The 25,180-nt window shown below is 37.3% G+C and overlaps 1 protein-coding gene across 9 annotated transcripts in view; it reads right to left on the minus strand.

Annotated features, from left to right (window-relative positions):
• Window positions 1–25,180, minus strand: part of EML5 (EMAP like 5) — a 184,474-nt gene that overhangs the window by 28,663 nt on the left and 130,631 nt on the right. For 7 of the 9 annotated variants that reach the window (XM_053889692.1, XM_053889691.1, XM_019461968.2 and 4 more), the window contains 6 exons: window positions 14,339–14,427; window positions 13,103–13,279; window positions 10,366–10,567; window positions 9,561–9,687; window positions 5,976–5,990; window positions 296–374 (listed from right to left, as the gene is read on the minus strand). In XM_053889692.1, the coding sequence (XP_053745667.1) occupies window positions 296–374; window positions 5,976–5,990; window positions 9,561–9,687; window positions 10,366–10,567; window positions 13,103–13,279; window positions 14,339–14,427 (689 nt within the window). The remainder of the gene's footprint in view (window positions 1–295; window positions 375–5,975; window positions 5,991–9,560; window positions 9,688–10,365; window positions 10,568–13,102; window positions 13,280–14,338; window positions 14,428–25,180) is intronic. The other 2 variants (XM_019461971.2, XM_019461970.2) reach the window with 1 other exon arrangement.

Consider the following 25,180-nt stretch of genomic DNA (forward strand, 5'->3'; position numbering starts at 1 on the left):
CAATCCAAAACTCAGACTTGACAGTTAACAATTAGTTTTTACAACCAAACAAAAAAGATTACTCAGAGGCACCTGGCTGGCTTGGTCAGTAGAACATGCGACTCAATCTGAGGGACTGAACCCCACCTTGGGTGTAGAGATTACTTAAAAATGAAATCTTAAAAAAAGATTATTCAATATATTTATTTTCTTACAAACTAATGACAACACTTGGCTGTCTTACAAGAAGGAAATAGAATGAATTCTGAATACATTTTAAAGCACAAGGTAACACAGGGGAGTGGGTTCTCCTTACCTCTATGGGTCTCTTTTTCTTGCCAACATTATTTGTCTGGAGTTTTTCTGGCCTTGGTGGGGCTCTGCTCACGGGGGGCCTGAAATGGGAAAGTGGGAATGAGGAAAGGCATCCATCACTGTGCACCTTCACTGAGCCTCCCTCACCCGCCCTCCAAAGAGAGATATCTGACATGCCTTCACAAAAACGAACCCCATCTGTGTTCCTCACTATACTGTGGCCTCTTTACATCTTCTAAGGCAGGAAGGTGGAAAGAAGATATGAGAGCTTTTATTCATTTTAACTTCTTTGATGTATGTTTCATAATGTAAATAATACATTAACAGAAGAACAGACTATTTATAAATATACAAATATTAGTTTAATGGCTCAAAAACTTTTTGTTGGAATGCATTATAACAAAGCCTGAGTCACTGCTCTAAAGTTTCTATCACAGTACTGTGCACATGGCAGGTATCTGATACATTCTTCTTGAATTTTGAAAACATTTCTGTGAACTTTCTATACTGTTGGCAACATAAATCATGTCCGAATTCAAATTTGTACTCGTTACTTACTCTCCTCCAGGCCCTTTACCTTTCCTTCTTCCTCAAGTCTACAGTAAGGTTAATGGCATCACCATCAGTTAGTCAAGCAAACATTTTATAGTTACATAGCACTACAAACCATACAACACTCTGTAAAAGATAATTACTATTACTATGGCCTTCAACTCTTTCTCTTCTCCATTCTATTTACTAAACACTCATCAACTTCACTTTTGGAGGAGCTCTCATATCTAGGCCCTTCCTCTCTGTTTCTACTACTAGTTTAGGATCTTTTTTATAATATCCCATTAGGTGTACAGAGTTCCCATTGTGAATTTAAATGTGGAGGCTCTTAAAATGCCTAGGTATAAACTTAACCCAACAGGTAAAGTACTTGCACTCTGAAAACCCATAAAACACTGATGAAAGAAACTGAAGATGACACAAACAAATGGAAAGATATTCCATACTCATGGATTGAAAGCATTAATATTGTTTAAGTGTCCATGCTACCCAAAGCAATCTACAGATTCAATGCAATTCCTATCAAAATACCAACAGTATTTTTCACAAAACTGGAACCAATACTAAAATTTGTATGGAACCACAAAAGACTGCAAATAGCCTAAAGCAATCTTGAGAAAGAAAAAAAAAAGATCCAGAGGTATCACAATTCCAGATTTCAAGCTATGTTACAAAGCTATAGTAATCAAAACAGTATGGTACTGGCACAAAAACAGACACACAGATCAATGGAATAGGACAAAGAACCCAGAAATAAACCTATGGTTATATGGTTAATTAATCTATGACAAAGGATGCAAAAATATACAATGGGGAAAAGACAGTTTTTCAGTAAATGGTCCTGGGAAAACCAGACAGTTAGATGTAAAAGAACTGGATCAATTTTTAACTAATTTCCCTGACATCAGCTATAACAACACTTTTCTAGATGGTCTCCTAAGGCATGGGAATCAAAAGCAAAAATAAACTGGGGACTACACCAAAATAAAAAGCTTTTGCACAGCAAAAGGAATCATCAACAAAACAGAAAGGCAACTTACTGAATGGGAGAAGACATCTGCAAATGATATATCCGATAAAGGGTTAATATCTAAAATATATAAAGAGCTTCTATAACTCAATACAAAAAAAAAAAAAAAAAAAACCTGATTAAAAAATGGGCAGAGGCCCTGAATAGATATTTCTCCAAAGAAGACAGATGACCGACAGATACATAAAAAGATGTTCAACATCACTAATCACCAGGGAAATGCAAATCAAACCCCCAATATCACGTTACACTTGTTAGAACAGCTAAAGCAAAAAAGACAAGAAATAACAAGTGTTGACAAGGGTATGTAGAAAAAAGAACCTTCGTGCATTGTTGGTGGGAAATGTAAATTGATACAGCCACTGTGGAAAATAGTATGGAGGTTCCTCAAAAAATTAAAAATAGAAATATCATACGATCCAACAATTCCACTCTTGGATATTTATCCCCCCTCCAAAATGAATACATTAATTCAAAAAGATATATGCACTCCTATGTTTACTGCAGCATTATTTATAATGGCCAAGATACGGAAGCGACCTAAATGTCCATTGGTAGACAAATGGATAAGACAGGTGTGCGCGCGCGCACACACACACACACACACACACACACACACACACACACACCATGGACTATTACACAGCCATTAAAAAGGATGAGATATTGTTTGTGACAATGTGGATGGACATAGAGGGTATTATGCTAAGTGAAATAAATCAGACAAAGACAAATACCATATGATTTCCCTCATATGTGGAATATTAAAAAAAAAACAAACAAATGAATCAGCAAACAAAAGGCATAATGGGACTTATAAATACAGATAACACTGACGGTTTCCAGAGGGGAGATATGGGGATGGGAAAAATGGGTGAAGGGTAGGGGGAGATACAGCCTTCCCATTATGGAATGAATAAGTCACAAGAATAAAAGGCGTAACATAAGGAATGCAGTGAATGATATTGTAATAACAATGTATGGGGACAGATGGTAGCTGTACTTGTAGTGAGCAGAGCATAGTGTATAAACTTGCCAAATCACTATGTTGCACACCTGAAACTAAAGTAACACTGTGTGCCAACTATACCCAAATAAAAAAACAAAAACAAAACTGGGGAGGCTCTTTTCCTAAATTTGTGTGTTTAATTTAAAAAACCCACCTCATTTGGTTTATTTTTATCCCAGATAACCATTAGTTAAATATTTAATAATCTGAACACTGGATACAAATCAATCATGCTATCAACTCCCCTTTCCAAATTTTAAGTTAGTATTCAATTTGTAACAACTAAATCAGAAAATGATACAAACTGACTTTCCCGTAGGAAAAAAATCCAACATGTGTGATAAAGAGTATAAATTTAAAGGCTAACAACAGATTTATATTTTCACAATTTCCAGGTTACACATCTATAAAAGTAAATGAAATGTTCTATCATGAACACGCAATACAAAAGAAGTACATACGTTCATATGTAACGTAAAGTAGAATGCAGAAGTACAGAAACTGTGGTTGGTGACATGAAAATTACATGCACAAAGAACTTTTCAAATTACTGCAGAAATTTTGGTTTTGAACCTTTTTCATGTACTTTTTTGGATGTCCATAAGTAATAAATAGAGTTCAACTTGAAGTATTTAACATTTGAAAAGCTTCTCTTAGGGACCATTTTTTTTTTTAATTTTTAAAAATTTTATTTATTTACTTTTACTTAGGACCATTTTAAAGAATAATAGCAGGCTTGGCTTTTCTTCCAAGTCAGTTTTGTTGGTGAGCTTCATTTGGTGTTACCATCTGACAGCTTTAATTGTAATCCAAACAACAAACAGGTAATTTTGATCTACATAAGCCTCTGTAACAATTAAGCATATCTTAATTTTTTCAAGTAATTTATATAATTACTGTTTAAATAAAGCTATACAACTTATGAAATTATACAAGTTGAACAAATAAAGTTTTGGTAAAGCAGTTATTTATGTAGCAGAAATCCAGTAATTAAGATGCTGCTCATTTCAGGGATACTTATTTCAAAGGGGAAAAGCATGGAAAACTGTTAACACCAAGCAACACAGCTCATTAATGGTAAATATGAAAGATGATAAAAATACATAATTAGGTCTCGTAAAATATAGCAAAGAGAGGGGATTACCTGGAACCTCTTCAGCAGCAGATGAAAAAGGGAAAAGATTACAACACAAATTTGAATTTAAAACACTAGTAAAAATACTTCTGTACTAAATATTTTTACAAGTTTAATGCAGACCATACTGCATGTATTAAAGGCCTATTGTTATTTATTACTGCATATTAGAAAAGCTCCAGTTACTCCATGAATGGCAGGAAAAATAGGAAGGAAGTGAAAACAGAAAAATGGGCATTGAACATGTTCTGTGTTGTAAATATTAAAGCTTACCATTCATATTTTTCTACAGTGTACTCTGAATTTCAAACAAAACACTGATGCTTATTTTTATTCTTAAGAATGGGCACTAAAATGTTAACCAACTTAAAAGGCTGGTAGCACTGGGGAGCTATTAAGGAAATTGTCTAAGGAGGTGAAGTAGGTCCTCCTGACCCAAGGGGGTGTCCCAGTCAGCCAGTCCAAACCAGCGGGCAATGTGAGTTACTCAAGATCATGCTAGATTTAGGCTTTTTCTAGTAAAGGAGATAACTTAAAAAAAAAATCCCTTTAATAATATGATCACCAAAACAGAACTGAAAGAGATCACAAAAGTCATCTCATCCATCCTCCTACTGAAACCAGGGAGTCTTCACATGTCTAGAATATCTCTTTGTAGCACCGATGACAAACGGTCATCTAAACTCTGCATGGAAACTGCTCATGAAAGGAAGGTCACTTCTCCCTTCCATTAACACCCAAGACAACAACTGTATCTCCACTTAGCTTTGTTTTGAAACAAGTAACTTCCACTGTAAACTGTCAGCGTCCCTTTAAAATGCAGAGATCAGTCCTGAATAAGTTACTTCAGATCTGAGGCTAGATCTGAATGTTTTATTTCTGCTAAGATAGTGTGGGGCTTTGTAGAAGTTACATCACACTCTAGACTTCTATCTTTGCCCTCACATTTTTTTTTTTTAATTAGAGAGAGCATGAGCAGGGGAGAGAGAGCCTGAGTTGGGGAGAAGGGCAGAGGAGGGGGGAGAGAGGGGGGGAGGGGAGGGGGGAGAGAGGGGGGGAGAGGAGGGGGGAGAGAGGGGGGGAGAGAGAGGGAAGGGGGGGAGAGAGGGGGGAGAGGGAGGGAGGGAGAGAGGGAGGCTGACTCTTAAGTAGGCTCCATGGTTAGTGTGGAGCCTGATGCAGGGCTCGATCTTATGACCCTAGGACTGTGACCTGAGCCAAAATCAAGAGTCAGACATTCAATGGACTGAGCCACCCAGGTGCCCCCCACACATCACTCATTTAAAACAAATAATGAAGTTTTGCTGTCTACCAAAGAAGTTAAAGAGTGCCTAATACCTGAGTTTCTGCACAATCTGGCCTCAAATCTATTTTTTTCATCCTTATCTCCCAGCATTTTCCTAATGGTACCTTTTTTTACTTCTAAAATAGACTGGTTTTTTCCACACAGTCCTGTTTCAGAAACTGCCTGAAGACATTTTCATCTCACTAAAAGGGAGTTGTAAAAGTGTTCCAGAGAGTCCTTTTGTGCACATACCATTTTATTAAACATACAGATATCATCACTGCCCTATGTTAATATTTTTAAATGAATGTATAAATATACATTAAACAAAACTAACAGGTCTATAAATTGAATAGTTTGTCACTGATAAATATGTGTGGTTAACTATTTTTATGAGCCTCCGACACTTACAGAGAAACAAACTATCTGCACTTTGTGAATAGTCATGTGTAAAACCAAATGACCATCAAGAAGAACCTCAGCAACACCCACATCCTACACATACAAATGCAATTTTTCTGTAGGATTTATTTCACTTTATAATTTTCTTGACAAATGTAGTTCAATGTTTTATAGGGAAAAAAAATCAATACCTGAAAATACTATAAAGATCAAAACAGAACAAAGAATAAATAATGGAATATAATATTTTATTTAATAAAACACTTACCTTACTACCCCCTGCCTTTGAAAGGAGCAAGAGGAAAAAAAGAAACACTGATGATGAATAATTGATGGAAACTGATGGTTAAAAGGTAGCAGTTAAGTAAACAGAAGAAAGGAAACACCAATACAATTCTAAAGAAACACAAAAATGCCTAAATTTTATGCTACACTGTTTGGAACACTTTTATTAAAAAATATTGAAAATTTGACTGATGACTACTTTAAATATACAAGATTTGCTACAAAAAGTAAAACATAAAATTATTAAAGTTATTTAGGAAAAAAGGCCCTGTAAAAGTATGGACCAAGTAGAGTAGTTATCAACTGTCATCAGAAACATTTTCTTAAGTGGATATTTGACAAGTATTTGTTTTAACTGTTTATAGTTAAATGTTTTGTTTCTTATTTGATAACAATAATATATTTTATTTAAAATACAAAAACAATTATATAGACATTATCTCACAAATATATACAAAATTGGCAAAAGAAATGTCTTCCTTTTTTCTCCTTTGATTCTCTCATTTTATGAAAACGAAGGCTCCTAACTAGGAGTCATTTCTGTCTTTGGCCTTGGCATTTTCAAAAGAATTCAGCAGAGTTGAAATTATAAAACAAACTAAGAACAAATGCAAAACAATTCAAAAATAATTTTGAAAAATTTAGCTGTAAAAGGAAAAAGCTAACAGCAAAGATTATGAAGTGTCAAATATTTTTTTTCATTTTTTAAAAAGTATATTTATTTTGAGAGACAGCGTGAACAGGGGAGGGACAGAGAGAGAGAGAGACAGGGAGAGAAAGAATCCCAAGCAGGTTCCTCACTGTCAACGCAGAGCCTGATGCGGGGCTTGATCTAATTGTGAGATTATGACCGTCAAAATCAAGAGTCAGATGCTTGACCCACTGAGCCACCAGGCACCCATCAAGCATTTTTCATGAGCAGTAAAATCCTTACATCTGTCAGAACTTGGGTCACTTTATTAATAAAGGAGAAATTTTAAATGTTTTACCATGAACGATGGGCTACATCATTAAAATTAGGTCACATTTTCTAATATACCTAATTTATCTGATAAATGATAGTATTTTTACTAAAAATCAATATAATAAATAAAAAAGATTTATGGGAAGGTCTAGAGTTCCTTCCTCCTTATAGTACACTCTTTACTTTTCATTACCTGTAAAATATAATTTCAGAAATATTAAACACTGTACTGCACAAATCCTCATTAGGAACATCTACATTTGCACAATTCTATGTATTTCTCTAATTAATGGATTATACAGGCATTGTTCATTGCTTTGTGGATATTTAGTTTCAGGGAGTGTTTTAGTACTAACCAGGTATCTTCCTCAGGTGATTCTATATTTCATTCCCAGGGAGGGGTGGTGAAGACTTACTACCTAAATTCTTTATATACATTATTTTTCATTTTATAAAATACTCTAGGGGTGCCTGGGTGGCTCAGTCGGTTAAGCATCCAACTTCAGCTCAGGTCAGGATCTCACAGTCCAGTCTGTGGGTTTGAGCCCCACGTCGGACTCTGTGCTGACAGCTCAGAGCCTAGAGCCTGCTTCAGATTCTGTCTCCCTCTCTTTCTGCCCCTCCCTTGCTCATGCTCTGTCTCTCTCTGTCTCAAAAGTAAATAAAAACATTAAAAAAAATTTTTTTTTAAATACTTCATAAGTTAGTGATTTTTAAAAAAAATTTTAATGTTTATTTATTTTTGAGAGAGACAGAGCACGAGAGAGGGAGGTGCAGGGAGGGAGGGAGACACAGAATATGAAGCAGGTTCCAGGCTCCCAGCTGTCAGCACAGAGCTCCATCAGGGGCTCGAACACATGAACCATGAGATCATGACCTGAGCCGAAGTCGGACACTCAACCAACTCAGTCACCCAGAAGCCCCAAACCTATCTCTAATTTAATACTGTGCCTCTTTATATGTGATGACAAAATGGATACTCACCATGTTGTCCCCCATCCATAAGGGACGCCAATGCAATTATCTGAGAATTCATCAGCAAATGGGCACCTGGAAAAGGTGCTGTGGAGGCATGACTGAACACCTCCCAAGAACTTCCGCGGGAACTTTGCGGCTCGTCAGTTCAGAGATCTCTAGCTCCCCCCTCTCCATCAGTAACATGCCCCTCATCCTCCCATCCTTCTCCCTGAACATCAGCTGCAGTGCAAGCTCAAACCCTTCTGCCAATGCTTTCTGGTCATTTCTATCCAGCTGAGCCCCAGGGGCCTTCAGCACTACCCTCACTGACTAGACATTTACTCGAATTTTCTACAAATTCTGTCCAATGTGAGTGAACTCCCTTGTCATTTTAACTTCTCCCTCAAACATTCTTACCAACTTCTCATAACAGTTTTCCTCAACACAGTTTTCGACAGAAGACGACACTGCTGTTCCCACCTCCTACTCCTCCTTGGTTCCTCACTGCAGTTTCTGGATAATTTTTCCTTTATCATTTCTTAAAAACTTCACTTTTGAAATCCATGTCATTCGTTGATCCATATACCTCTTCACAGTTCTCCATATTCCCTAATGATTATTATGTTCACAGTCCCTCTCTTGACCTGTCCTCTAACTCAGAGACTTTATTAAAAAATTCTCTCTCCTCATAAAATTGCCGTGTGCACAGCCTTTATTTTTGGTTTGCTGCTTCCAGACAAAGACCAGTAATTCCCATTCTCTAATGGGACGCTACTTCCACTTGCCTTCTGGAAATTTTTTAATTTTTTTTTTTAACACTAAAAAATTTTTGTAATGTTTATTTTTGAGACAGAGACAGACAGAGCACAAGCCGGGGAGGGGCAGAGAGAGAGGGAGACACAGAATCTGAAGCAGGCTCCAGGCTCTGAGCTGTCAGCACAAACCGCGAGATCATGACTTGAGCTGAAGTCAGATGCTTATGCTTAATTGACTGAGCCACCCAGATACCCCAGAAAAAAATTTTTAAATAATGATTTTCTATGCTTGATTAAAGATGCATGGATAAAAACGCCTTTTCAAACTTTAATCCTACCTCTGCTCATGTGCTTCCTAAAACATACTTGGTATTGGATTCAATTTTTATTATCTCCTACAATCCCCTCACATATATTAATAGAAGTTAGCAAATAATATTCTTTTAATCATATAGACTTTATATATTCCCTACACTATTGGCAAGAGACAGTGACATCACTAAAAAGTATTTAAGAACAAATATATTTTCTAAGAGGTGCTGGGAGCTGTAAAATGCAAGAGTACCACTGTTAACTTAGTTTTTGCAAAAATTCAAACAGTAAATTCAATTTTTTACAAATTTTTTTAATGTTTATTTATTTTTGAGAGACAGAGAGAGACAGAGCGTGAGCAGAGGAGGGGCAGAGAGAGAGAGGGAGACCCAGAATCCGAAGCAGGCTCCAGGCTCTGAGCTGTCAGCAGAGCCTGACGCGGGACTTGAGCTCATGAGCCGTGAGATCATGACCTGAGCCAAAGTTGGAAGTTCAACCATTTGAGCCACCCAGGTGCCCCTAAATTCAATTTTCAAAACCAATATATTTTTCTTCATCTAGTTTTAAATTTGACTGTTACCTCTCATCAACTGAGGGTTCCTTCTGTTGCAAATGAGGCTTGACTCCAAACATTGGGCGAATATTTGTTGATAAGGCTCTAATGGTGTAACTGATTTCATTCTCTCTTGTAACATCACTGTCATAACCTGCCATCAAAACATAAGAATTATTCTCTAAGTTACAACTGAGGAGCTCTATTATGATCTTATACATTGGATTCAAGGATGTTCAACAGTATAAAATAAGTTAAATAAACTGTGTTATAGTCAAATTATGAAATAATATACAGCCAATAAAAAATGATGTAGAATTTTTAATGATACGTGACAAATGTTTTTGAAATATTACTAAGAAATAATATTAGCCTACAAAACATAAATTCAACATAATATCATTTTTGTTAAAAAACAGAATGCCTCAACATATTAACAAAAGTTACCTCTGAGTGGTCAAATTATGGATACTGTGTTTATTTTTTGTTGCAAAATGTATTTTCTAACTTTTCTATAATGAGCTGGTCTTATTTGTATATCAGGAAAAGATGAAAATCATTTGAAAATACTAAGTTCAATACTACAAAATTTACTTTAGTACTTACTTGAAGTAGCATTATCATACATTTGTAGATAAAGAATATATTTAAGCCATCAATACATGCCAGCATGTTATTTTTGAGTAATACAATCAATTTTGGTGTTAAACAGATGACAAAGACTAAAACCACAATTATTCTAACATTGTTATTACTTGTTTAACCGCTGTAGTTTAATCCGTGGTGCTAAATTGTTTCTATGCTTTTGTTAAAATATTTAAAGATGACATACCCCCATCTTCTTCAGAATCTGTATCAGATTCTTCACTATCACAAGGTCTTTTTTCTCGATAGCCCTCCATTTCATTTGTCCAAACCATTAAAGACATATCTGCACCTCCTAAGGTAACCAACATGCTGTCATCATAGGTCCAGCGAACATTTGTGACATGTGTACTATGGGCCACATACCTCTTAAACTTTCCAAATTTTCCCTAAAGATGAAAACAAAAATGTTATTACTTGAAAATGGTCAGTTATAATTTTGAATTTATTTCTTAATATATGATTGGAAATTAATCATCACAAAGTCATCTTGTAAAAAAAAACAAACAGAAAATACTGAAATTCACTAGAATAAAAAATGACAATTTCCAAACCTGTTGACAACAGGATAAAACTAGTAGTCCCACACATTGTTAGTACTACGGGCACAACTGTTTTGAAAATCAACTTGGTATTGTGCATTAAAAGCATAAGAATGTCCTGACCTTTGACTCACCAATCCCCCCACTTCTAGGGGTCTATGCTAAGAAAATTCTACGTGTGCAAAAAATTTTTACCACAGTACCCACAGCAGTGAAAAAATTTAAATACCTTAAATGTTCAATAAAGTAATAGCTAACTACAGTAGATGTCTATGGAAAAGTACATATCTGTTCAAAAAAATGGCTCTGCAGACATATTATTGCTGGAAATAGACACAACAACTGAAAAGGATATAAATGCTTATGTACAGCATGGCCATATTAACAAAAAGTAATTATCAACCCTTTTGGAATATACTCATGTAAATATCTTTCATCTCAATTCATTAGTGTTTTTGTTTATAAACAGTACCCACAAAAATATATTTTTTATTTTAAAAATCAAGAAAAACAAAAGTAATAGACACTGACAACTTTTTAACGCTAACAAATTAAGTAAGTAAATTTCAGATCAATGTATTATAAGCAAGTTTTAGATGGACATCTTTTCAAAGGTATTAAAATAATAAATGTCTTAAAATATAGTGATAGCTAAAACAGTGAATTCTTTGGAAAAGACTCCTAATAAATGCTAGCTCAAATAGAAGGGGGGGATCTGTCACCGAAACACTGCAAGAAGATACTTTCTCTAAGATTTTGTGGTTCTTGTAATACAGAAGTGAAGCAGGAATCCATAGATGATTATCCTAGAACCTATTCTTAAGGCATCTATACCATCTAGAATGCTAGAAGTGAAGTTTCTGACCAATAAATGCCTTATTATATTAACATGAGCAGTTACTTAAGACCACCAATATCATAAGATTTCAGTGCCCTATTTCAAATTTATGTTTATGTTCATGCTGTTGCCAGGTTATAGTATATAAGTGATCCTTGAACAACATGGGTTTGAAGTGCATAGAGCCACTTATATGCAAATACTTTTCAATAAACACAGTACAGTCCTGTAAATGTTTTCTCTTCCTTATTATTTTTGTAATAACATTTTCTTTTCTCTGGCTTACTTTATTGTAAGAATATAGTATATAATACATATAACATACAAAATATGTGTTAATTGACTTTATGCTATCAGTAAGGCCTCAAGTCAACAGCAGGCGATTAGTAAAGATTTGGGGGAGTCAAAGGTTGTATGTGGATTTTTGACTGTATGGGGGTTGGCACCCCAACCCCCACGTTGTTCAAGGGCCAAATGTGTATCTGAATTAGTAACAATTAAGAATTAATGCATCTGGACTTGATATATGAATTTTATTTTTGTGCCAAGTGAAAGCCTAATGTTTGCCAGTAGTTTGAAAAAAGGAGAAAGCAATAAGAGAATTCAATCTTCACACAGCACTGGCATATAGCACTCCAAAGGTTCTGTACAATCTAGTTTTAGCAACATAACATCATTCATTACATTGAATCAGGTCTATTTTAATTTTATAGGTATTTTATGGTATTTTGTATCTAATAGTTAAAACATTTTGAACTTTAAAGCTATAAATATAGTTTGTATTTACTGTTAATGGTATATATTTAACCAAAAGAATACTAAAATTATTTAATATTACGGATAAAAGAAATGTTTCTTCTAAAAGGGATATTTATTTACTCGATATTGAGAAACACTGTACAATATAACTTAAGGCACGAAATCATAAATTATAATACTAATTCTAAGTAAAAGCTATACAGGTGCCTGGGTGGACTCAGTAGGTTAAGCATCCAACTCTTGATTTTGGCTCAGGCCATGATCCCAGGTTTATGGGATCGAGCCCCAGGTCGGGCTCTGCACTGACAGCATAGAGCCTGCTTGGGGTTCTCTCTCTCTGCCCTTCCCCAACTCAAATGTGTGTGCACTCTCTTTCCCAAAATAAGTAAACATTTTTTTAAATAATTTTTTAAATGTTTATATTTATTTTTGAGACAGTGAGAGACACAGCATGAGCGGGGAGGGGCAGAGAGAGACGGAGACACAGAACCTGAAGCAGGCTCCAGGCTCTGAGCTGTCAGCATAGCACCCGACGCGGGGCTCAAACTCGTCAGCCATGGGATCATGACCTGAGCCGAAGTCTGATGCTCAACCGACTGAGCCACCCAGGCACCTCATAAGTAAACATTTTTTTTAAAGCTATAAATATGATGTCAAAAATAGGATTCTAAACTTTTCATATTACATATGTAATACTCATTACAACAATGAAATACTATGAAAGCACACGACCTTAACCATTTTTATAATTAAGATCATTATGGGAGTTAAAGAAAAACACATACTTTAGCAGGATATCTAAATAACTTCACAAATCCCAAATCATCCCCAGTAGCTAGGACCATTTTGTCACTGGTGAGGCAAGAGGCAGTTATATCTGTGACTTCTCCAATTACTGGCCAAATTCCCTCACAGCATAAACCAAGCACACTTGTCCATGATGCCCAACAAATTTTTTCTACCTAAAAAGGAAAAAAAGGCTGTAACTTTGTAATATCTAAACCTTAAAAATTAACAACAAAAATCTGAATGTTTCTTTATAATTACATATGTCACAAGTAAAATTAAAATTTTAATAAAAATAGTTAAATTATTAGTTTTCTTTTTTTTGTAGCTTCCCAAGGCCACTAGTCCCTGTAGAAAAATTTTAACATAACATTATTCAACATGTACTTATTATACACCTGTATGTTTTACATGCTGAGAATTCAGTGATAATAAGACAGTTTCTGCTCTTAGAATAATCAAGTAGTTTATACCTCATGTCTAAATTTCTAATACTTTAGAGGCATGTTTTCCAATTAATCATTACTGGAAATTAAGAACTTTACTGACAGACCTTCTCTTTATTAAGCCACTTTAATATTAAATGTGTTTAGCCTCTCTTCTTCAGCCTTGTCAAAAAATTATGCTAATACCATCAGTCACAAAACCAAACACAGGGTGCCTGGGTGGCTCAGTTGGTTAAGCATCTGGTCTTGGTTTCAGCTCAGGTCATGATATCACCATTCGTGGGATCAAGACTAGCTCCATGCTGATGGCACAAAGCCTGCTTGGGGTTCTCTCTCTCTCTCTGCCCCTCCACTACTCTCGCTGTCTCTCAAAATAAATAAATAAACTTAAAAAAAAAAAAAAAGATCATTGAAGAAAAAAAGCCAAACACATTCTTTTCCTTTTTTCTTTTTCTTTAAGTTTGCCAAACATCTTAGGCATGTGGGTTCCAAAAGATTTGATAGACATGCAATACTCCCACCTAAGATAGCATGTCTATCTGCTTGCTTCTCTTTGAGAAAAGCAACTGAAGCACAGCTAGACATAAAAGTATGTATTCCTTTTCTTAATACAGCACCTCTTCTTCTACTCATCTAATAGTCTAGGCCAGTAAAATAAACTCACAGAAGGAACATCCGTGATTTGAATAATTTGAGAACAGGCTTCATATGTAAACAATAAAAGTCAGGCATCAGTTTTCTAACCACCTAGTCATATTCACAACATTGCAAACACTATTATTTTCCTACCTCCACACTGGGAATGGTTTGTTTTTTCCCTCTGGGAGCTTCAAAGAATAATTGTTCTTTAGCACCAGTGTTGACCTGTAAAAGCTTTCCTTAAAAATAAATAAATAAATAAATAAATAAATAAATAAATAAACAAACAAACAAACAAATATACATACATAAATATAAATATATATATGTAGTCAGGATGTTTAACTTTTTAAAATATTTTCTTTCATGGTTTATTATGACATTTAAATTGTTTTATAATCATATACGTAAAACTGCATAGAATTAATCCTATTTAAAAGCATTCAGTGAACATTACCACCTTTCTCTCATTAAGTTCCTTTTTTTAAAAAAATTCCAGTGTAATTAACATACCCTGTTACAGCAGTTTCAGGTGTACAATACAGGGACTCAATAGTTCCATATATTACCCATTGCTCATCATGAGAAGTATACTGTTAATCCCCTTCACTAACCCATTCCCCCACCCACCTCCCCTCAGTTTGTTCTCCATAGTTAAGAGTCTGTTTTTTGGTCTCTTTTTTTCCCCTTTGTTCATTTGTTTTGTTGTTTAAATTCCACATATAAGTGAAATCGTAGGATATTTGTCTTTCTCTGACGATACCACTTAGGATTACACACTCTAGATCCGTTCATGTTGTGGCAAATGGCAAGCTTTCACTCTGTTTTATGGCTAATATTCCATTGTATATATACCACATCTTCTTTATCACCTATTGATGGACACTTGGGCTGCTCCCATAATTTGGGTATTAAAAATAATGCTGCAATAACCACAGGAGTGCACATATCTTTTTGAATTATTGTTTTCATATTCTTTGGGTAAATACCCAGTAGTGGAATTACTGGATCATATGGTAATTCTGTTTTTAATTTTTTGAGGAACTTCCATAGTGTTTTCCACAGTGGCTGCACCAGTTTGCATTCCCACCAACAGTGCATGAGGGTTAGTTTTTCTCCACATCCTCGCCAACACTTGTTGTTTCTTGTGTTTTTGATTTTAGTCATTCTGACAGGTGTGACATGATATCTCATTGTGGTTTTGATTTGCGGTTCCCTATGATGAGTGATACTGAGCATCTTTTCATGTGTCTGTTGACCCCTTGTATTTCTTCTTTGGAGAAATGTCTGTTCATGTCTTCTGTGCATTTTTAAAAAGTCTTATTAATGTTATTTATTTTTGAGAGAGAGCATGTGAAAGTGGGGGAGGTGCAGAGAGAGAGGGAGACAGAGGATCCAAAGCAGACCCTGCACTGAAAAAAGACAGCCCTATGTGGGGCTTGAACTTACAAACTATGAAATCATGACCTGAGCCAAAGTCAGATGCTTAACTGACTGAGACACCCAGGCGCCCCTGTCTTTTGACCATTTTTAATAGATTATTTTTTTGGTGTTGAGATGTGTATTTTTTTTTATTATTTTTTTTAACGTTTATTTATTATTGAGAGACAGAGACAGAGCGTGAGCAGGGAGGGGCAGAGAGAGAGGGAGACACAGAATCTGAAGCAGGCTCCAGGCTCCGAGCTGTCAGCACAGAGCACAATGCGGGGCTCGAACTCACAAACAGAGATCACGACCTCAGCCAAAGTCAGACACTTAACCAACTGAGCCACCCAAACACCTTGAGGTGTGTATTCTTTGTATTTTTTTAATACTAGCCCTTTTTCAGATATATCATTTGTAAATATCTTCTCCTATTCAATAGGGAGTCTTTTAGTTTTGTTGGTTGTTTCCTTTGCTGTGCAGAACCTTTTTATTTTGAAGCTGTCCCAATAGTCTATTTTTGATTTTGTTTCCCTTGCCTCAGGAGGCCTATCTAGAAAAATGTTGTTATGGCCAATGTCAGAGAAATTACTGCCTGTGCTCTCTTGTAGGATTTTTAGTTTCAGGTTTCACATTTAGATCCTTAATCCACTTTATTTTTGTGTATGGTTATAAGAAAACGGCCCAGTTTCATTCTTCTGCATGTAGCTGTCCAGTTTTCCCAACACCATTTGTTCAAGAGACTGTCTTTTTCCCATTGCATATTCTTGCCTCTTTTATTGAAGATTAATTGGCCATATAATCACGAGTTTATTCTGAGCTCTTTATCCTATTCCATTGATCCATGTGTCTGTTTTTGTTCTAGAACCATACTGGTTTGATTACTACAGCTTTGTAGTATATCTTGAAATCTGGGATTGTGATACCTCCAGCTTTGTTCTTTTTCAAGACTGCTTTGGCTACTTGGGGTCCTTTGTGGTTCCATACAAATTTTACTATTATTTGGTTCTAGGTTAGCGAAAATGCTGTTGGTATTGCGATAGGAATTGTGTTGAATCTGTAGACTACTTAGGGTAGTACGGACATTTTAACAGTATGTGTTCTTCCAATCTGTGAGTATGGAATATCTTTCCATGTGTTTGTGTCACCCTAAATTTTTTTTCTTTCATACTTATTTATATTGAGAGAGAGAGAGAGAGTGCGTGAGCATGGGGGAGGGACAGAGAGAGAGAAAGAGAATCCCAAGCAGGCTCCATGCTATCAGCACAGAGCCCGACACAGGGCTCGATTCCATGAACCATGGAGACCATGATCTGAGCCAAAATCAAGAGTCAGATGTTTAACTGACTGAGCTACCCAGATGCCCCCTTAATTTCTTTCATCATTATAGTTTTCAGAGTACAGGTCTTTCACCTGCTTGGTTAAATTTATATCTAGGTATTTTTTTTAAGATTTTATTTTTAAGTAATTTCTACACCCAACATTGGGCTCAAACTTACAACCCTGAGATCAAGAGTCACATGCTCTAACGACTGAGTCAGCCAGGCATCCTGGTATTTTATCATTTTGGGGTGCAGTTGCAAATGGGATTATTTTCTTAATTTCTCCTTCTGCTCCTTCATTATTAGTGTATAGAAATGCAACAGATTTCTGTATATTGATTTTGTATCCTATGACCTTACTGAATTCATTTATCAGTTCTAGCAGTTTTTTGGTGGACTTTTAGGGTTTTCCATATATAGTATCATGTCATCTGCAAAGAGTGAAAGTTTTACTTTTTCCTTACCAGTTTGGGTGTCTTTTATTTCTTTTTCTTGTCTCACTGCTGTGGCTAGGACTTACAAGTCCTATGTCGAATAAAAGTGGTAAGAATGGACATCCTGGTCTTGTTCCTGACCTTATGGGGAAAACTCTCAATTTTTCACCATTAATTATGATGTTAGCTGTGGGGTTTTCATATATAGCCTTTATTATGTTGAGGTATATCCCCTCCAAACCTTTGGTAAAAGTTTTTATTATGAATGGATGTTGGGGGCACAGAACCTGCTTGGGATTCTCTCTCTCCCTGCCCCTCCCCCACGCTCATGCTGTCTCTCTCAAAATAAATAAACTTAAAAAAATATATTGTTGGATTTGGTTTGCTAATATTTTGTTGAGTATTATCGCATCTATATTCATCAGAGATATTGGCCTGCAGTTCTCTTTTTTTGTGGTATCTTTATCTGGTTTTGGTATCAAGGTAATGCTGGCCTCATAAAACAAATTTGGAAGCTTTCCTCTTCTATTTTTTAGAAAAGTTTGAGAAAAATAGATACTAACTCTTCTTTAAGTGTTTGGTAGAATTCGCCTGTGAAGCCATCTGATCCTAAACTGTTGTTTGTTGAGAATTTTTGGATAAGTGGTTCAATTTCATTGCTGGTAATCAGTCTATCCAAATATTTTTTTTTTCAATATCTGAAGTTTATTGTCAAATTGGTTTCCATACAACACCCAGTGCTCATCCCAAAAGGTGCCCTCCTCAATACCCATCACCCACCCTACCCTCCCTCCCACCCCCCATCAACCTTCAGTTTGTTCTCAGTTTTTAAGAGTCTCTTATGCTTTGGCTCTCTCCCAATCTAACCTCTTTTTTTTTTTTCCCCCCCTTCCCCTCCCCCATGGGTTTCTGTTAAGTTTCTCAGGATCCACATAAGAGTGAAACCATATGGTATCTGTCTTTCTCTGCATGGCTTATTTCACTTAGCATCACACTCTCCAGTTCCATCCATGGTGCTACAAAGGGCCATATTTCATGCTTTCTCATTGCCACGTAGTACTCCATTGTGTACATACACCACAATTTCTTTATCCATTCATCAGTTGATGGACATTTAGGCTCTTTCCATCATTTGGCTATTGTTGAGAGTGCTGCCATAAACATTGGGGTACAAGTGCCCCTATGCATCAGTACTCCTGTATCCCTTGGGTAAATTCCTAGCAGTGCTATTGCTGGGTCATAGGGTAGGTCTATTTTTAATTTTTTGAGGAACCTCCACACTGTTTTCCAGAGTGGCTACACCAATTTGCATTCCCACCAACAGTGCAAGAGGGTTCCCGTTTCTCCACATCCTCACCAGCACCTATAGTCTCCTGATTTGTTCATTTTGGCCACTCTGACTGGCGTGAGGTGATATCTGAGTGTGGTTTTGATTTGTATTTCCCTGATGAGGAGCAACGTTGAGCATCTTTTCATGTGCCTGTTGGCCATCCGGATGTCTTCTTTAGAGAAGTGTCTATTCATGTTTTCTGCCCAATTCTTCACTGGATTATTTGTTTTTTGGGTGTGGAGTTTGGTGAGCTCTTTATAGATTTTGGATACTAGCCCTTTGTCCGATATGTCATTTGCAAATATCTTTTCCCATTCCATTGGTTGCCTTTCAGTTTTGTTGGTTGTTTCCTTTGCTGTGCAGAAGCTTTTTATCTTCATAAGGTCCCAGTAGTTCATTTTTGCTTTTAATTCCCTTGCCTTTGGGGATGTGTCAAGTAAGAAATTGCTACGGCTGAGGTCAGAGAGGTCTTTTCCTGCTTTCTCCTCTAGGGTTTTGATGGTTTCCTGTCTCACATTCAGGTCCTTTATCCATTTTGAGTTTATTTTTGTGAATGGTGTGAGAAAGTGGTCTAGTTTCAACCTTCTGCATGTTGCTGTCCAGTTCTCCCAGCACCATTTGTTAAAGAGACTGTCTTTTTTCCATTGGATGTTCTTTCCTGCTTTGTCAAAGATTAGTTGGCCATACGTTTGTGGGTCTAGTTCTGGGGTTTCTATTCTATTCCATTGGTCTGTATGTCTGTTTTTGTGCCAATACCATGCTGTCTTGATGATGACAGCTTTGTAGTAGAGGCTAAAGTCTGGGATTGTGATGCCTCCTGCTTTGGTCTTCTTCAAAATTACTTTGGCTATTCAGGGCCTTTTGTGGTTCCATATGAATTTTAGAGGATTGCTTGTTCTAGTTTCGAGAAGAATGCTGCTGCAATTTTGATTGGCATTGCATCGAATGTGTAGATAGCTTTGGGTAGTATTGACATTTTAACAATGTTTATTCTTCCAAACCATGAGCACGGAATGTTTTTCCATTTCTTTATATCTTCTTCAATTTCCTTCATAAGCTTTCTATAGTTTTCAGCATACAGATCTTTTACATCTTTGGTTAGATTTATCCCTAGGTATTTTATGCTTCTTGGTGCAATTGTGAATGGGATCAATTTCTTTGTCTTTCTGTTCCTTCATTATTAGTGTATAAGAATGCAACTGATTTCTGTACGTTGATTTTGTATCCTGCAACTTTGCTAAATTCATGTATCAGTTCTAGCAGACTTTTGGTGGAGTCTATCGGATTTTCCATGTATAATATCATGTCATCTGCAAAAAGGGAAAGCTTGACTTCATCTTTGCCAATTGTGATGCCTTTGATTTCCTTTTGTTGTCGGATTGCTGATGCTAGAACTTCCAACACTATGTTAAACAACAGCGGTGAGAGTGGACATCCCTGTCGTGTTCCTGATCTCAGGGGAAAAGCTCTCAGTTTTTCCCCATTGAGGATGATGTTAGCTGTAGGCTTTTTCATAAATGGCTTTTATGATCTTTAGGTATGTTCCTTTATCCCGACTTTCTCGAGGGTTTTTATTAAGAAACGTTGCTGAATTTTATCAAAGGCCTTTTCTGCATCGATTGACAGGATCATATGGTTCTTATCTTTTCTTTTATTAATGTGATGTATCACATTGATTGATTTGCAAATGTTGAACCAGCCCTGCATCCCAGGAATGAATCCCACTTGATCATGGTGAATATTTCTTTTTATATGCTGTTGAATTCAGTTTGCTAGTATCTTATTGAGAATTTTTGCATCCATATTCATCAGGGATATTGGCCTGTAGTTCTCTTTTTTTACTGGGTCTCTGGCTGGTTTAGGAATCAAAGTAATACTGGCTTCATAGAATGAGTCTGGAAGTTTTCCTTCCCTTTCTATTTTTTGGAATAGCTTGAGAAGGATAGGTATTATCTCTGCTTTAAACGTCTGGTAGAACTCCCCTGGGAAGCCATCTGGTCCTGGGCTCTTATTTGTTGGGAGATTTTTGATGACTGATCCAATTTCTTTGCGGGTTATGGGTCTGTTCAAGCTTTCTATTTCCTCCTGATTGAGTTTTGGAAGCATGTGGGTGTTTAGGAATTTGTCCATTTCTTCCAGGTTGTCCAGTTTGTTGGCATATAATTTTTCATAGTATTCCCTGATAATTGCTTGTATCTCTGAGGGATTGGTTGTAATAATTCCATTTTCATTCATGATTTTATCTATTTGGGTCATTTCCCTTTTCTTTTTGAGAAGCCTGGCTAGAGGTTTATCAATTTTGTTTATTTTTTCAAAAAACCAACTCTTGGTTTCGTTGATCTGCTCTACAGTTTTTTTAGATTCTATATTGTTTATTTCTGCTCTGATCTTTATTATTTCTCTTCTTCTGCTGGGTTTAGGCTGCCTTTGCTGTTCTGCTTCTATTTCCTTTAGGTGTGCTGTTAGATTTTGTATTTGGGATTTTTCTTGTTTCTTGAGATAGGCCTGGATTGCAATGTATTTTCCTCTCAGGACTGCCTTCGCTGCATCCCAAAGCATTTGGATTGTTGTATTTTCATTTTCATTTGTTTCCATATATATTTTTAATTTCTTCTCTAATTGCCTGGTTGTCCCGCTCATTCTTTAGTAGGGTGTTCTTTAACCTCCATGCTTTTGGAGGTTTTCCAGACTTTTTCCTGTGGTTGATTTCAAGCTTCATAGCGTTGTGGTCTGAAAGTATGCATGGTATGATCTCAATTCTTGTATACTTAGGAAGGGCTGTTTTGTGACCCAGTATGTGATCTATCTTGGAGAATGTTCCATGTGCACTCGAGAAGAAAGTATATTCTGTTGCTTTGGGATGCAGGGTTCTAAATGTGTCTGTCAAGTCCATCTGATCCAATGTATCATTCAGGGCCCTTGTTTCTTTATTGACCGTGTGTCTAGATGATCTATCCATTTCTGTAAGTGGAGTGTTAAAGTCCCCTGCAATTACCACATTCTTATCAATAAGGTTGCTTATGTTTGTGAGTAATTGTTTTATATATTTGGGGGCTCCTGTATTCTGCGCATAGACATTTATAATTGTTAGCTCTTCCTGATGGATAGACCCTGTGATTATTATATAATGCCCTTCTTCATCTCTTGTTACAGCCTTTGATTTAAAGTCTAGTTTGTCTGATGTAAGTATGGCCACTCCAGCTTTCTTTTGACTTCCAGTGGCATGATAAATAGTTCTCCATCCCCTCACTCTCAATCTGAAGGTGTCCTCAGGTCTAAAATGAGTCTCTTGTAGACAGCAAATAGATGGGTCTTGTTTTTTTATCCATTCTGATACCTTATGTCTTTTGGTTGGCACATTTAGTCCATTTACATTCAGTGTTATTACAGAAAGATATGAGTTTAGAGTCATTGTGATGTCCGTAGGTTTCATGCTTGTAGCGATGTCTATGGTACTTTGTCTCACAGGATCCCCCTTAGGATCTCTTGTAGGGCTGGTTTAGTGGTGACGAATTCCTTCAGTTTTTGTTTGTTTGGGAAGACCTTTATCTCTCCTTCTATTCTAAATGACAGACTTGCTGGATAAAGGATTCTCGGCTGCATATTTTTTCTGTTTATCACATTGAAGATCTCCTGCCATTCCTTTCTGGCTTGCCAAGTTTCAGTAGAGAGATCAGTCACGAGTCTTATAGGTCCCTTTATATGTTAGAGCACGTTTATCTCTAGCTGCTTTCAGAATTTTCTCTTTATCCTTGTATTTTGCCAGTTTCACTATGATATGTCGTGCAGAAGATCGATTCAAGTTACGTCTGAAGGAGGTTCTCTGTGCCTCTTGAATTTCAATGCTTTTTTCCTTCCCCAGATCCAGGAAGTTCTCAGCTATTATTTCTTCAAGTACACCTTCAGCACCTTTCCCTCTCTTCCTCCTCTGGAATACCAATTATGTGTAGATTATTTCTCTTTAGTGCATCACTTAGTTCTCTAATTTTCCCCTCGTACTCCTGGATTTTTTTATCTTTTTCTCAGCTTCTTCTTTTCCATAATTTTATCTTCTAGTTCACCTATTCTCTCCTCTGCCTCTTCAATCCGAGCCGTAGTTGTCTCCGTTTTATTTTGCAGTTCATTGATCGCATTTTTTAGCTCCTCCTGGCTGCTCCTTAGCCCCTTGATCTCTGTAGCAAGAGATTCTCTGCTTTCCTTTATACTGTTTTCAAGCCCAGCGATTAATTTTATGACTATTATTCTAAATTCACTTTCTGTTATATTGCTTAAATCATTTATGATTAGTTCGTTAGCTGTTATTTCCTGGACGTTTTTCTGAGGGGAATTCTTCCGTTTCATCATTTTGGATAGTCCCTGTAGTGGTGCGGGACTGCGGGGCACTTCCCCTGTGCTGTCTTGAATAACTTGCGTTGGTGGGCAGGGACGCAGTCAGACCTGATGTCTGCCCCCAGCCCACGGCTGGGGCCACAGTCAGACTGGTGTGTGCCTTCTCTTCCCCTCTCCTAGGGGCGGGATTCACTGTGGGGTGGTGTGGCCGTCTGGGCTACTTGCACACTGCCAGGCTTGTGGTGCTGGGGATCTGGCGTATTAGCTGGGGTGGATTGGCAAGGTGCACAGGGGCGGGAGGGGAAGGCTCAGCTCGATTTTCCTTTGGAGATCCGCTTCGGGAGGGGCCCTGCGGCACCGGGAAAGAGTCAGACCTGCTGGAGGGATGGATCCGCAGAAGCACAGCGTTGGGTGTGTGCGTGGTGCAAGTAAGTTCTGGGAACCGGTTCCCTTTGGGATTTTGGCTGGGGGATGGGCGAGGGAGATGGCGCTGGCGAGCGCCTTTGTTCCCCGCCAAGCTGAGCTCTGTCGTCTGAGGCTTAACAACTCTCCCTCCCGTTGTCCTCCAGCCCTCCCGCTCTCCGAGCAGAGCTGTTAGCTTATAACCTTCCACATGTCAAGTCCCGCTTGCTGTCGGAACACACTCCCTCCAGCCCCTCTGCTTTTGCCAGCCAGACTCGGGGGCTCTGCTTGGCCAGCGGGCCGCCCCTCTGCCCCGTCTCCCTCCCGCCAGTCCGTGGAGCTCGCACCGCCTCTCCGCCCTTCCTACCCTCTTCCGTGGGCCTCTCGTCTGCTCTTGGCTCTGGAGACTCTGTTCTGCTAGTCTTCTGGCGGTTTTCTGGGTTATTTAGGCAGGTGTAGGTGGAATCTAAGTGATCAGCAGGACGCGCGGTGAGCCCAGCGTCCTCCTACGCCACCATCTTCCCAGGATTCCTCCAAATTTTCTATTTCTTCCTGTTTCAGTTTTTTAAAAAATTTTTTTAACATTTATTTATTATTGAGAGACAGACACAGAGAGTGAGCAGGGGAGGGGTAGAGAGAGGGGAGACACAGAATCCAAAGTAGGCTCCAGGCTCTGAGCTGTCAGCACAGAGCCCGACGCGGGGCTTGAACTCACAAACTGTGAGATCATGACCTGAGCCTAAGTTGGTCCCTTAATCAACTGAGCCACCCGGGCACCCCCCTGTTTCAGTTTTGATAGGTTGTATGTTTCTAGGAATTTATCCTTTTCTTCTAGGTTGTCATATTGTTTGTTTGGCATATTATTTTTCATACTATTCTCTTAGAAGTCTTTTATTTCTGTGGTGTTGGTAATTTCTCCTCTTTGTTTCTGATTTTGAGTTGGTTTTTTTTTCTCCCTTAATAAATCTGGCTGGAGGTTTATCAGTTTTGTTGATCTTTTCAAAGAACCAGCTCCTGGTTTCATTGATCTGTTCCATCGTTTCTTTAGTTTCTATTTTGTTTATTTCAGCTCTAATCTTTGTTTTTTCCTTCCTTCTGCTGGATTTGGGTTTTGTCGGTTCTTTTTCTCTTTTAGGTAGGGTTAGGTTGTTTGAGATTTTTCTTGCTCCAGGCCTGTTTTGCTATAAACTTCTCTCTTAGAACTGCTTTTGCTGCATACCAAAGATTTTGGATTGTTCTGTTTTCATTTTCATTGGTCTCCAAGTATTTTTTTTCTTTCTTCTTTCATTTCTTGGTTGACCCAATCATTATTTTCAGTTGATGAGACTTGTTTTGTGACTAATATGTGATCTATTCTGGAGACTATTTAATGTGCACTTGAAAAGAATGTGTGTTCTGTTTTAGGATGGAATGTTCTAAATGTATCTGTTAAATCCTTCTGGTCCAGTGTTAATTGAAGTCACTATTTCCTTGTTGATTTTCTGTTTGGATGTATCCACAAATATAAGTGGGGTGTTAAAGTCCCCTACTGTTATCTTATTACTATCGATTACCTCTTTTATATGCATTTAACTACTGTATGTATTTAGGTACTCCCATGTTGGGTGCCTAAATATTTACAGTTGCTCTATCTTCTCGTTGGATTGTTCCTTTTTAAGCATACCCTGTCTTTCTTCGTCTCTTGTTACCGTCTTTGTTTTAAAGTCTATTTTGTCCAATGTAAGTATTGGCTACCCTGGCTCCCTTTTTACTT

The sequence above is a fragment of the Panthera pardus genome, unplaced genomic scaffold (genome assembly GCF_024362965.1).
Source record: "Panthera pardus isolate Hobbes unplaced genomic scaffold, ASM2436296v1 HiC_scaffold_24, whole genome shotgun sequence".
NCBI classification, from domain to species: domain Eukaryota; kingdom Metazoa; phylum Chordata; class Mammalia; order Carnivora; family Felidae; genus Panthera; species Panthera pardus.